Source organism: Vanessa cardui, chromosome 1, assembly GCF_905220365.1.
Source record: "Vanessa cardui chromosome 1, ilVanCard2.1, whole genome shotgun sequence".
Taxonomy (NCBI): domain Eukaryota; kingdom Metazoa; phylum Arthropoda; class Insecta; order Lepidoptera; family Nymphalidae; genus Vanessa; species Vanessa cardui.
This window is the reverse complement of record NC_061123.1, coordinates 5213441-5226383: the sequence shown is the minus strand read 5'-3', so window position 1 is coordinate 5226383 and position 12943 is coordinate 5213441. Positions and strand designations below refer to the sequence as shown.

General features: G+C 33.5%; 1 protein-coding gene across 1 annotated transcript in view; it reads left to right on the top strand.

The window, feature by feature from the left end:
• Positions 1 to 12943, top strand: part of LOC124543882 (insulin receptor-like) — a 64453-nt gene that overhangs the window by 34763 nt on the left and 16747 nt on the right. The window contains exons 3-8 of the mRNA XM_047122205.1: positions 6401 to 6578; positions 8416 to 8527; positions 8790 to 8924; positions 10590 to 10731; positions 10867 to 11045; positions 11480 to 11623. Of these exons, the coding sequence (XP_046978161.1) occupies positions 6401 to 6578; positions 8416 to 8527; positions 8790 to 8924; positions 10590 to 10731; positions 10867 to 11045; positions 11480 to 11623 (890 nt within the window). The remainder of the gene's footprint in view (positions 1 to 6400; positions 6579 to 8415; positions 8528 to 8789; positions 8925 to 10589; positions 10732 to 10866; positions 11046 to 11479; positions 11624 to 12943) is intronic.

Here is a 12943-nt window from a genome sequence, read left to right as displayed (position 1 = left end):
GCACTGACGCCATGTGCATCATTGCACTACACACCGCTCGCGGCGTACCTACTACGTTATGCCACACGTGACGCAACTTGTTTATCTGGCAAACATCAGTGAGCGAACTCAATGACTATAATTCTGCTAAATTATCTTATGCGTAAAAGAAACGAGGATCTACCGTCAATGTCATTCCAATTATTATTATTGCAATAACCCATCGTTGGTATTAAGTTCCTTTTTCCTTTCCAGTTTATGTTTAAGGTATAATAATATACTTAGCGAGACGGTTTCGTAGTACAGGGCGGGAGGACGCGGGGGCGGAGTGAAGGCTGTAGTAGCGACGTAGTAAGCGAGGAGTGGGGAGAAGAGAAGGGACGGGGCTCGTAGCGTTCAATATTCTGTTTCGCCATTACGTTGTAGTGTTGTATGTAGTGATGGCATCAACGGTATCGATACCTTTGCATGTGTTCATATCCTACACGATATTAAAATAGTTTTTTTTTTTATTATTAAAATGACTTATATGGCTAAATGAGAAACTTTGCGAGTCTTTTTTAAAATAATCTGTAATTTGCATACTTAAATATTTGTTGCTTAATATATATAGCATAAATATAAAATAATAAAATTTTAATGAATGTAATAAAATAACTCAATGTGTATAGTACAAAGGTATGTAATAAAACAGGATTTCAGCGTTAAAGCAAGTTATAATCATAGCATTATCGCGTCACTACACGACGTACCTGTAAGGAGTACAATAACATTCCATTCTCTATAAATATCCGCTGGGCTGAGTGACCGAGGCTGGCGGGGCGCGGGCGGTTCTGCGGTAGAGTTCATTTGCATTGCAATGCATCCACTGTGACTGCGACGCGGATGCTCGCTCCACTATTCCTCGTCCAACGGCGACTGTCAAACTGACCGCTAACCATCCATCAGGCATACAAGGCAGGCGACAAACTTAAAGCTATCGTGACGTAGTATTCACATAGAAACGTTTTAATGATATTTCTAGTCTATTTATTGCCATTTTTTACGTTATGTTATTTTACAGCGAAACTTAATTTTTACGAGAATATTGCACGCGAACGCTATACATCGGCCATAAAAGGAAAACACGTTAATCAAAACACATCGCTCACCCATATACATCCACACAATGAAGATATAATGTTCATTCACGACCGCGTATCCTTCATAAACATTTTACAAATTCGTACAGTCATGCTTGACTCATTGATTCCATGTATGTTGAAGTTGCGTAGTTACTCTACCTAAATGGTGAAAATGTTATATAAAAATTTAATTATACATGTAAAAAGTTATCAAAGAAAATAAAACAATATTATGTAAAACTTAATATCGATAGTACAACAATGTAAGGTAGCAGTGGATGAACGATAAAATAACGAAACGTACACTTCCTTGTTATTGTTTAAACAAGTCGCCATTTTATTACACCCTCCCGCGCTTTCGACGCACATGCGCAATGCGTGAGCTGCGTCCGAAGTCCTGTTTCCTTTTCTGTGCCTACTGCGTATTTACCTTCGACATTTCAACTACGCAATAATGTGACCTTGCGTCCATCTCATCTATGTTTATATATAAAAACAAACTAACAGTCGTTATCAGTAAATGAATGAAACTTGAACCGTTTCTATTGTGCTCCATTTACTGTATCTTTTGATTGCTTATTCGATAGACGTTCGTTTTGTTATACTAAAAATTTAATTTAATTTCAAATTACTTTAAAATAACATATATTTTTGCTGTTATGTATTCCTGGAAATATTATTTTTCAAATGCACACTGGAAAGCATAGTGGCAAATGGGCATACCATAAATATTTTTGTATAATAAAAAATATGTACCGTGCCTTTGCATCAGCACCTTTGGAACTGAGATGTTTAACTTAGTTGGAACGCAACAATACTAATTATTTCTGTTTATCGGTAGAATATACAATACTACTCACCTAATACTTATAACTACGCATAGTAACTAAAGCAAGACCAAGATAACTTATTTACGTATTTTACAAACTTACTTAGGCGCCATCCGGTATTATTATTACAATTATTAACCATTAAAGATTATCTTAATTTACATCTAATTAGAATATAAATTATTTGTAATTAAGACCGGAAACGCTTAAGTGTTTTGCTTTTTAGCATAGGCCTCCCACAGATTCCTCCGTATTTCTCGGTCTTTGATTTACCTTCTCCACAGTGCTTATGCTGCGACTCTACTTATATTCTTTTAAACTGATGAGCAAGCTCAGTATCGTAACAAAGTTTTTTTTTCTTATGGAAAGATTAGTGCTACTACTATTTTTTTTTTAATTTATTGTAGGTCAAAGTTTCTTGTTTAATTTGTGACAGAATAATAGCGTGTTTATCTAATACTAGCGCCCCGGCTTCGCACTGGTGCAATACTGATACTAAATATACTACAAAATTTATTTATTTAGGACATCACATTACAAACTTATAAAATATCAGTATTTTTAACTATATTGTCCATGTATTATATACAAAAACCGTCCTCTCGAATCATTCTATCTTTTACAAAAAACCGCAACAAAATCCTTTGCGTAGTTTTAAATATTTAAGCATACATAGGGATATAGGGACAGAGAGAGCGACTTTGATTTATACTATGTACTGTATATTTTTAATTTAATGAACTTTCTTTGAAAAATCCGATTATTATGTATAGGAGGAAAATAAACTAAAAACATATATGAAAAGAATCATTTCTCGAATTTCAAACGAGAATAGGACGGCCATAAATGGTGTTGTAATGAAATGATTATAATCAAAAAGTTAACGATGCGTTGTTTACGATGTCTAATTAATAAAAACGTATGGATAGATATCATGTAATTGTTATGAAACTAGGCATGCGTCCAAACTCAGATGCGCCAAACGGAAACTTCCTATTCACGATGCTTCGACACTTCAGTTTTTATGACCCTCCTAAAATAAGTTGCCATTAAAATAATACATTTTAATTTTAATTAATTACAGAATACGTCACTACGTAATTAAGCATTTTAGTTCATTATTATGTAAATATTTTGTTACATGGGTCATAAAATGTAATGTTCATTAAACATAGCTCATTCACTTCATCACTAAAATATATCTACCAGATTTATGAAACGGACGCAACTCGAGTATACTTATTACTTGTAATATTCCGTAATCATTAATTTCACTCAGGCAAGCAGTTATTCGATTGTCACTTAAACTATTTTCTGTGTATAGATGTTTGTATGTCTTATTTTAATAATGACAAATGATATAATTTCGAATTCAGAGAACTTATTTCGCTAAAATGTTTTTGACATAAGGACATAATTGCTTCACGGGAGTCCATTAACGCGTTATCAACGGTGCGAAGGAAACTATAACAAATAAATTAATATTGATTAAGATAAATTAATTCTATTTACGTTGTTATCAATAATCAGTAGCAGAATGATGATTATCAACGAAATTATAATTATTAATTTATGAAAATAAAAATAAAAACACTGTGACGTCATTTCTATATATGTATATATATTATAAATCATAAGGGTTTCGTCTGTTTATTTACTTATTTAAAAGGTATTTTTTTTAAGCATCGTGATACCTTCAATAAATTTAGGTACTCGAAACTTTTGAAAACAATGTTATGTCAAACAATACATTAACAAGTAATTATTTTAAGAGATTATGATTATAATTATGATATGTACATATTTGACATTGATTAATTAAACTTACGATACTATAATAATAATATGATCGATTGCTAGAATCAATTATTCCAACTAGAAAGCTAATAATTAGAAGTTTATGTTTGTGTACAGTTTGAAACAGTAATTATGTGTTTAAAACCTTAAATTATTTCTGTCACTCGTAGATTATCATTTTTACTTGTATAATGTAATATTTTATTTCGTTTTAATAAAAAATATCAAGCATAGTAACGTAATTTTACCATTGTCATTCAAACTTTGTTAACATTGTATCAAATGACATTGTAAAAAAATATGAATCAAATTTCAAATACATTGTTTTTGTGTGCGTAAATATAAGGTAAATTTTATTTTACCGACATATTACGTACTGCTGAGCTAAGGCCTCTTGTCCTCTTGAGGAGATGGTTTGGAGTCGTTGGATGTTACTCGATAATCAGACACAGATGGTAGATTTCAGCATACTCATCATGTTTCCTCACCTCCGATCAGTTTATGAATAAACACAAATAAGACTTAGCTATGTCTAGGCTAAGCTACAACTACAAAATATTGTGTATGTATTTCAGACTAAACATATTCTTGATTCTGGCGAGGATTCGAACCGCCAAGACGGGCTGTTAAAAAGTTATTGGACTTATACGTCGATGTATGGTAGGAGTCTCGAGGTTAGAGGTGTGTTCACTTCCATGACTCAGACAGCTCGTAAAGCTGTTGCTCCTGGTTTATTTAGTCGTGTCGGATTTACTATTCCATCAGTTTATGAGCAGTAAGAAAGATAGATGCATCTGTGTGTGCACACTCCTTTGCACTAAAACATGCCCTGTAGTTGGCTAGCTTGTGTTTCGATTCAAATCCGTACTCTATCAGTTTTCGGACACGTCTCTCAATCGACATCGATGTTTTTCTGACCTCTTGATATACACTCGTAAAAAAAATTTGATTATATTTATATTATCAAGAAAGATATACTTAAGATTAAAAACTAAAATATATAAAATGCTTGTGAGTGACTAATCATTACTATTTTTGGTAGATGTATATTTATAGAATAGGTAAAAATCTGTACCAATTATAAATTTACCAAAATTAAAAAAATGCGTATAATTAAAAAAAGCTCCGGCTTTTATTACAATAAATGTAAATTTCCGATCTTATCTGTATGTACCTGGCATTATCGGTACGTCGTATATCAAACAGTAATAGCATTATTGCAACCTGCTAGTTCAAGCAACTGAATTTTAAAGCATTTTCACACTATCAATCCGTTCGGCTGATTTTTTTCTAACGCTTATTGTGTTCGTGATAGGACTATCTATATCCTGTTTCAACCACAAGAAGATTATAGAGATACAAACAACTTTGTCATTGAATTCACGCGATATCATTGATCGAGGTCTCATATACATGTTATATATAAAAATATGTTCTTGTTTATATTCATTCATGATCTCATAAATGATGGAAGATATACATTATGAATTAGCTAAAAAATAACGTTTTAAATGTCAGCGAATGTTATATCGGAACTTACGAGGTTACAAGGAATAGTATTGCAATATAAATAAAGATATATATATATATTAATCAAAAACTGTTTGTAGTAAATAATATAGCGAGCTGCTAGCAAATCGTTTGGAATATGTAAATCGACGGTTTGTTTATCTTTACTTCTTCGATTGGCTGGCTATAACTATACCTACAAAATTAATTAGTTTTTGAATATGGAATAAATTACCGTTTATTTTCGTAAAGATAAACAACAACTTTTTGAACTAGGTATTATATTAATTATTTATTTTCTATATCAATATTATAAAATGCGAATGTAACTCTTTCTACCTGTCTGTTGCGTATTCACGGTGATAGCACTAAACCAAATTTAATGAAATTTAGTATTAAACAAGCTTGAACTCCAAGAAAGGAGGAGGCTAATAAGGAGATAGGCTAGTTTTTATGCATAACCTAACGACACCGAACTAAAACGCGGGCGAAGCTGCGGTTGATAATAGTCGTAGTTACGAAATTTTATATACTTATTTGTTTTTGTGTCCTCGTCGTTTTACTTTTTTATTATGAAAAAAAAAACAAACTTAATTTAATTTGCGTCGAGTGAAGTGAACAGATAAAATCTAGTTTGCTTTATATTAAAAAAAAAAAAAACAAATTATCATGTAAATCCTAAAAAAATATGTTTAGAATATAAATGTGTAAAATATACGATTGTTAATGACTGCTTTATTTTGACAAGATTCATTTTATATTCACTAATTAATTAATTAGCTTTATATGTTACAAATACATAATATACACATAAAGCATACTGTATGTTGATATACAGATATACATATTAAGATCATTAACACCTAGATTAAGAAAAATACCTGCAGAAATTGTAAACGATTATGATAAAATTAATTACGACCATAGACTTTTAACCTTTTTTAAATTCAGTGCTGAATAATTGTTACGCGGGCAGGAATGCAGATGAATGCTCATGGGCACAACTATTTTAAAATAGTCTTTATTTCGAATCGTATAATAAGTTCCTTATCCCTGGTCCTTATGTTTAGTAATTAGAATGGTTCCGTATGCAATCGGGCAGGCACTAAGATCTAGTTGTACTTATGTCTAAATATTAATGTAAAATATTTTTTATTGCAGTATGCCCGTCGATAGATATAAGGAACAGTCCTGAGTATATGGAACAGAAGCTGCGCGAATGTCGAGTGATAGAAGGTCACCTCAGCATCGTGCTCATGGAACGAGCTACGACCGCTTCGTTCGAAAACGTCAGTTTCCCAGAACTCAGGGAAGTCACCGGCTACATATTGATATACAGGTATCTAGACTATCTAGACTTCTTTATGTTTATTTGGTAAAAAACACTTATAGTAAATTATATTACTTATATGTGAAGTAGTAGAATCACGACATAACCTAATCAGGCTCTATACCAATCAAAGAAAAAGTAAATGGTTACATTGACATATTCCACGCGGTTTGCAAGTCCATTTAAAAAACTACTGATAGTTAAGCACTACAGATACATTTTCATTAATATATTTTAATTATCTATACGTATACATATAATAAAATTGGACTGTGTTTGTAATATTAAAATAGCCCTTTTTTACTCAATTCATATGTATGTATGCACAGTACATATACTAAAATAACATTGTTTATAATTTTTGCCTGTCTGTCTATTTGTTCCGGCTAATCTCTGGAACGGCTGCACCGATATTGACGGGACTTTCACTGGCAGATAACTGATATAATAAGGAGACTTAGGCTACAATATTATTTTTTTCTGTTAAATTTTAACGCATACAAGGTCGCGGGAACAGCTAGTAAAATATAAAACTGGTCACTTAAATAAATACAACATGATCAGCTCCAACTCTTTATGATCATGACCACTAGCAGAAAGAGTTAAGGCGCAGAAATAACGGCATTACATGTTTATAAGGCAATGGTTGTATTCTTCTAACTTTCAGGCTTTTACTGATAATGTTTTTTCGACCCGACCTGAGGTTTGAATCGAAGACCTCCAGCTTGATTTTCTCATTAACTACGAAACACTCATGTTTCATACAATTTACAATTAACGTAAAAGTTGTGGCGTGGAAGTATTTTCGAATAATTAAGTCATCGCAAGCATCGTATTACTAATTTGTTATGTTATAAAATCTAAATATAAATATAATTATATACGCTAAAATTAAATTCAGTATGTATTACGTCATTATGTTTCCTGTAAGCTGAGCATTAGAACATATCATTGCAATATTTTATAATGTGTAAAAAGAGTTTATAAGTTCAACTGGCTTTAATTTTCTGCATTATAAATAATATACATATAATTAAACTGACGACCTCCGTGGTCGAGTGTTGTGTACACCGGTTTTCATGGATACGCCACTCTGAGGTCCTGGGTTCGATTCCCAGCCGAGTCAATGTAGATTATCATTTGTTTTCTATGTTTTCTTGGTTCTGGGTGTTTGTGGTATCGTCGTTACTTCTGATTTTCCATAACACAAGTACTTTAGCTACTTACATTGGGATCAGAGTAATGTATATCATGTTGTATATTAAAAAAAAAAAAGTTTCGAAAAATATCTTGGTATTGCCAATATATTATATATGCCAAATTAAAAGATTGGCTTATTTCATACTAGTGTCTTCTGTGTTTAAATGTATAAAAAACGCTAATGTTATTATATTGGTATAAGACCTTTTTAGAATGACTTAAATTAATAATGTAGATATTAATAGGTAACTGTTTTGTGATTGAGATTGTTTAAATATTCTTTGGTCTGGGAATTGTTATAAAAGAAGGAAGGAGTAAATAGGATAATGTTATGTTATAATAAAGCCTGAACATAGCATCGCCATTATCTGCCTCGAATTAGAACTTTGGCATTTGCCATTTGTCCAAAAACCTTGGGATCTAAATTATTATGTCCCCCGTCCAAGTACTTACACTGGGTCACTCACCATTATGACTGAAACACATCAATACAAAGTAACATATGTATATGATGAGTGGGTGGCCTAACCAAACGAGCTTGGACAAAGATCATTCTGATCCTGATTTATTGATCAATAAAATTAAATCACATATAGTGATCCTATAGATACTATGAGTTTTGTTAACAATATTATTTTGTTTTCAGATTGAAGGGTGTACGTAACCTCGGAGATCTGTTTCCGAATCTGTCTGTGATACGAGGCATGCAGCTGTTCAGGGATTTCGCTCTTGTTATATTCGATAATGAAGGGCTTGAGGTAAGTTTGCCTATATGATAATAATAAGTACATTAATATAAAATAGAACTCGCAATTATTTTTAAGACTATTTTTGTTACACTTACGATTGATAGATTTGATCTTACACTCAAATCAAATGCATCAAAAGGACAAAAGAATAATACATACATGCGATAAATTAAAATACGATTTCAAATGCTTATTTATTGTTGAAAATGTACAACAGCTTCGCAAAGAACTACGTAAGTCTTGTAATTGAGGTTTATTTTGTTATGTACAGTCTTTAGGTCTTCGCTCGCTTTCGAGGATAGAGAGGGGTGCTGTCCGCATCCAAAATAACGACCGCCTCTGTTACGCCAACACCATCGACTGGTCTCGCATTAACGTCGAAGGGCCTGAGAATAATATTATAAAAGTAAGTATACGATTATATTATTATACTGTACATAACATTGTCATTGTTTTTAATATTTGTCTAGTTATTATCGTGATTCGTTAATGGATACTGAAGAATTATGTACTAGGTTTGCAACGAATATTCGGTTACTATTCGATATTCGTCATATTCGGCTTTTTTTACTATTTTCGGCCAAATATCGAATACATTCATCTTTTCATTTCTCTTTTAATCATTTAAGTAGTCATTGTTACATAAAACATGTATATAGTCATCTTCTATATTACACAAGTTAAGAATTTTTCGACGTCTCCGGCATTATCCGGCTGTTGTGACTCTAACATCTGGCCGTAATACATTTCCTTCATATTCGGCTATTCGGTCAGGGGATTTGCCAAATATTCGGTATTCGGTATACTGCCGACTAAACTATTTGTTGCAAGCCATACTATACACCGTTATTTTTAACTTCCGGTAAAATCGACAATATTATTAATATTGATGACTTTACCTAATATAATATGATGATTGATGACGTACACGATACAACACCTAAGCTATCATTTAGTCCGGCCGATTTTCCTTAAGAAGTTTATACTCATATACTCCTTGGCTGTATTTGAATGAAACAATTGGTTGTTTATCTTTTGTATACCAAAAACGTCATAAAATTGTTATTTTGACATACAAATAGAATGGAATCCCTATTATATTATTACGTTTTTTTGGCGCGTGCATGATATAGTTATTGACAAATATGTCAATACCGATTCAAAAGTAAAACAATTTTGTAGATTTTATTTTTTAACAGTTAAATAATATTGCCGTTATATTTTAATAAAAAAAAAAAACGTGTCAAATACGTGATTTTATTATGAATAGGAAAGTTTATATCAATAAAAATATCGACAGCTCACCGCGGTCGCTTCTCGCATGCATTCCGAGAAAATTAGAAAGCACTTATACCATTTTTTGATTGTGCGAAACGAAATATTTGCTCGTCGTATTTTTTTTCCGAGAAATATTTATTTAGTGGTTAGAATGGGATTCGAAGCTCAAGGCTCTCTTTATGTTCTGCTATGTGCGTTACATACGAGTATGGCGGGCGTGTGGTATGTAACGACGATATTGCGGTTCTCGGCCACTATAAAGTTCCTCGCAGAACTCGTTTCGGACAGGGACCGTGGGATTTTTTCTGTTATTAGTTCCGCTTAAGGTGTACCATATTCATATGCTAGATTCCTTTGAAATTTTTCTATTTTTATATCACACGATATACATTGTTCGAATTCTTGTACCTTTTATTGTTATTGATAAGAAATTAATTACATTTCACACATTATTTAGTCTTGATTGTAACGCGTCCATATCGAAAATACGCAGAAAGAAAGAATGAAGACCAGTAATGAGTTTTTTCTAAAAGAATAGATATATAAAAGAAAGAACATATTTTCGCTTATTATAATTATTACTGATTTATTACATATAAAAACGTGTCAACGAATCTTGCGAATTATATTAGTAAAATAACGGTGAGCAAACTTAAACTATTGGGGTACGGTTATTCAAAAATCAAAGGTTGTTAATTTTAAGGGATCGTCAAATGTAGAAGGTAGAGAAGTGTGTTTCCTATAATGAACATTATTTATCAATTTACTTATATCAACTTTCTTTTGTTTATAGTCTAACTATGACACTCGACTTTGCGGCCTGTGTCCTAACGCTCAAAGTCGCATGGAAGATCACAGGCAGCTTCACTTACAATGTCCAGCTGACTTCACGGGGCGGCTCCTCTGCTGGGACGACAAACACTGTCAAAAAAGAGGTACGCGTACATTTTAGATCACACACTTTACATTGCTACATATTGAATAGGTTAATAATCAAAACAAAAATATTTTAATGAGTTATTAGAAAGGCGGATTGGAAATAGATTGTAAATGATTTGTATGAATCGCAGATTGCCCACCAAAGTGCGGCGTGCACGCGTGCTACGAAGACGGCAAGTGCTGCCACCCCGCGTGCGCGGGCGGCTGCGACGGGCCGCTGGCGAGCGACTGCCACGTCTGCGCCAACTTCTCCTTCCGCTACGGCAAAGAGCGGACCTGCATGGAGCGCTGTCCCGCAAACACATACGAGGTGAATATCGTCTTTATGCTATAATATCGGCTTTATGTAACAGCCCGTAAATTTCTTGTCTAAGTCTAAGTAGTTTGGCTAAGTCTTCTCTACCATTAAGGAGAGGGTTTAGAACATATTCCACCACGCTGTTCCAATGCGGGTAGGTGGAATGCACTTGTGGCAGAATTTCGATGAAATTAGACACATGCAGTTTTCCTCGATATTTTCTTTCACCACCAAGCACGAGATGAATTATAAACACAGATTAAGCACATATACATAGTGGTTCTTGCCTGGGTTTGAACTCGAAATCATCGATACAGACGCACGCGTTCTAACCACTGGGCCATCTCAGCTCAGCCAGATATATATAATTCAATAAAGTATTGCTTTAAATCTTCAATAGAAGTAAATACAGGATAGTCCGATATGACGATGTCGTTGTCCCGCAGCTGTCGCGGCGCTGCGTGACGGAGCAGGAGTGCCGCTCGTCGCCGCCGCCGCAGAGCAGCGCCGGCGACGCCGAGCCCAACATCCGCGCCTACAAGATCCTGCGCAACCGCTGCGTCTACGTCTGCCCTAACGGATACATGGAGGTGAGTCAGCGTTATGTTACAAGCGATAAACAAAACGTTAAAATCAATTTTTTTTTATGGTATAGGTTGGTGGACGAGCAGATGCGCCACCTGATGGTAAGTGGTCACCATCACCCATAGACAATGACGCTGTAAGAAATATTAACTATTCCTTACATCGTCAATGTGCTATTAACCTTGGGAACTAAGTTGTTATGTCCCTTGTACCTGCAGTTACACTGGCTCACTCACTCTTCAAACCGGTACACAACAATACTGAGTACTGTTATTTGGCGGTAGAATAACTGATGAGTGGGTGGTACCTACCCAGACGTGCTTGCACAAAGCTCTACCACCAAGTAAAACAACGTATAATATAACAACGTGATTAAATCTGCAGCCTCTCCTTGCTACTTATTGAGTTTAAGAAAATAAAATTGAACGATTTACTACCGGAGAAATTAAATAAAAGGATTTTTATTTCGGAGTATACGAGATAAATTGCAAATGAGGCACTTAAAAGATGCGTGTTCGGAATTAATCGCCATTTTTTATATGTGTTCCATTAATACCATTATTTTTTCTTAAATACGAATACCAAAATTTATATACACATACTAATGCAAATACATTAAATTAAAAAGCGTCATTGCATAGACTTGTCAAACATGCTAAAAGAGTTTTTTATAGTTTGTCTCAAATTGACTTAACGCTGGCTGGATAAGGCATTCGCTGTTTCTAGTAATCTAGACTTTTTCTTAAGTATTATTTACGTAATATATTTAAATTTTCGTTTATAGAAATATTTATACAGAATATAGTAAGCCAAAAGTAAATCTATTCACAAGGGATAAAGTATTATTATTTGCTCTTTCTAAGCCATGAACCGTCAGATGCTATTCAAAATGTCACCAAGCATGATCAAGTTACCAGTCCATATTCTATTGTAAATAATTTATAACGTTAAATAATTGGAAACAAACCATTGCAATGCTTGAAGGAAGCCAGTCTCAGTAAGGATGATCGAAGGATTCTAAATTCGAAAGGATTAGTGTCGTGGAACACCCGTTTGGGACGAATTTGTTTTTGCACTACATTATGTATTAAATAACAGATAAAATGTAATAAACAAACCACATTTAAACATATATAAATGACAAGAAATTCTATTAGTACTAAAAATCGTGTTAATTTTAACACGAAACTTACTTTGACAAATTTTCTATGAAACCGTACCTAAAGAACAGAAAGAGACAAATAGGAAGAGAAAGAGAGAGAAAGTTCACACGGAGTTAGCATAACGCCTTTTTCCTGACGATTCCTGACGAGTCAGTTCACACT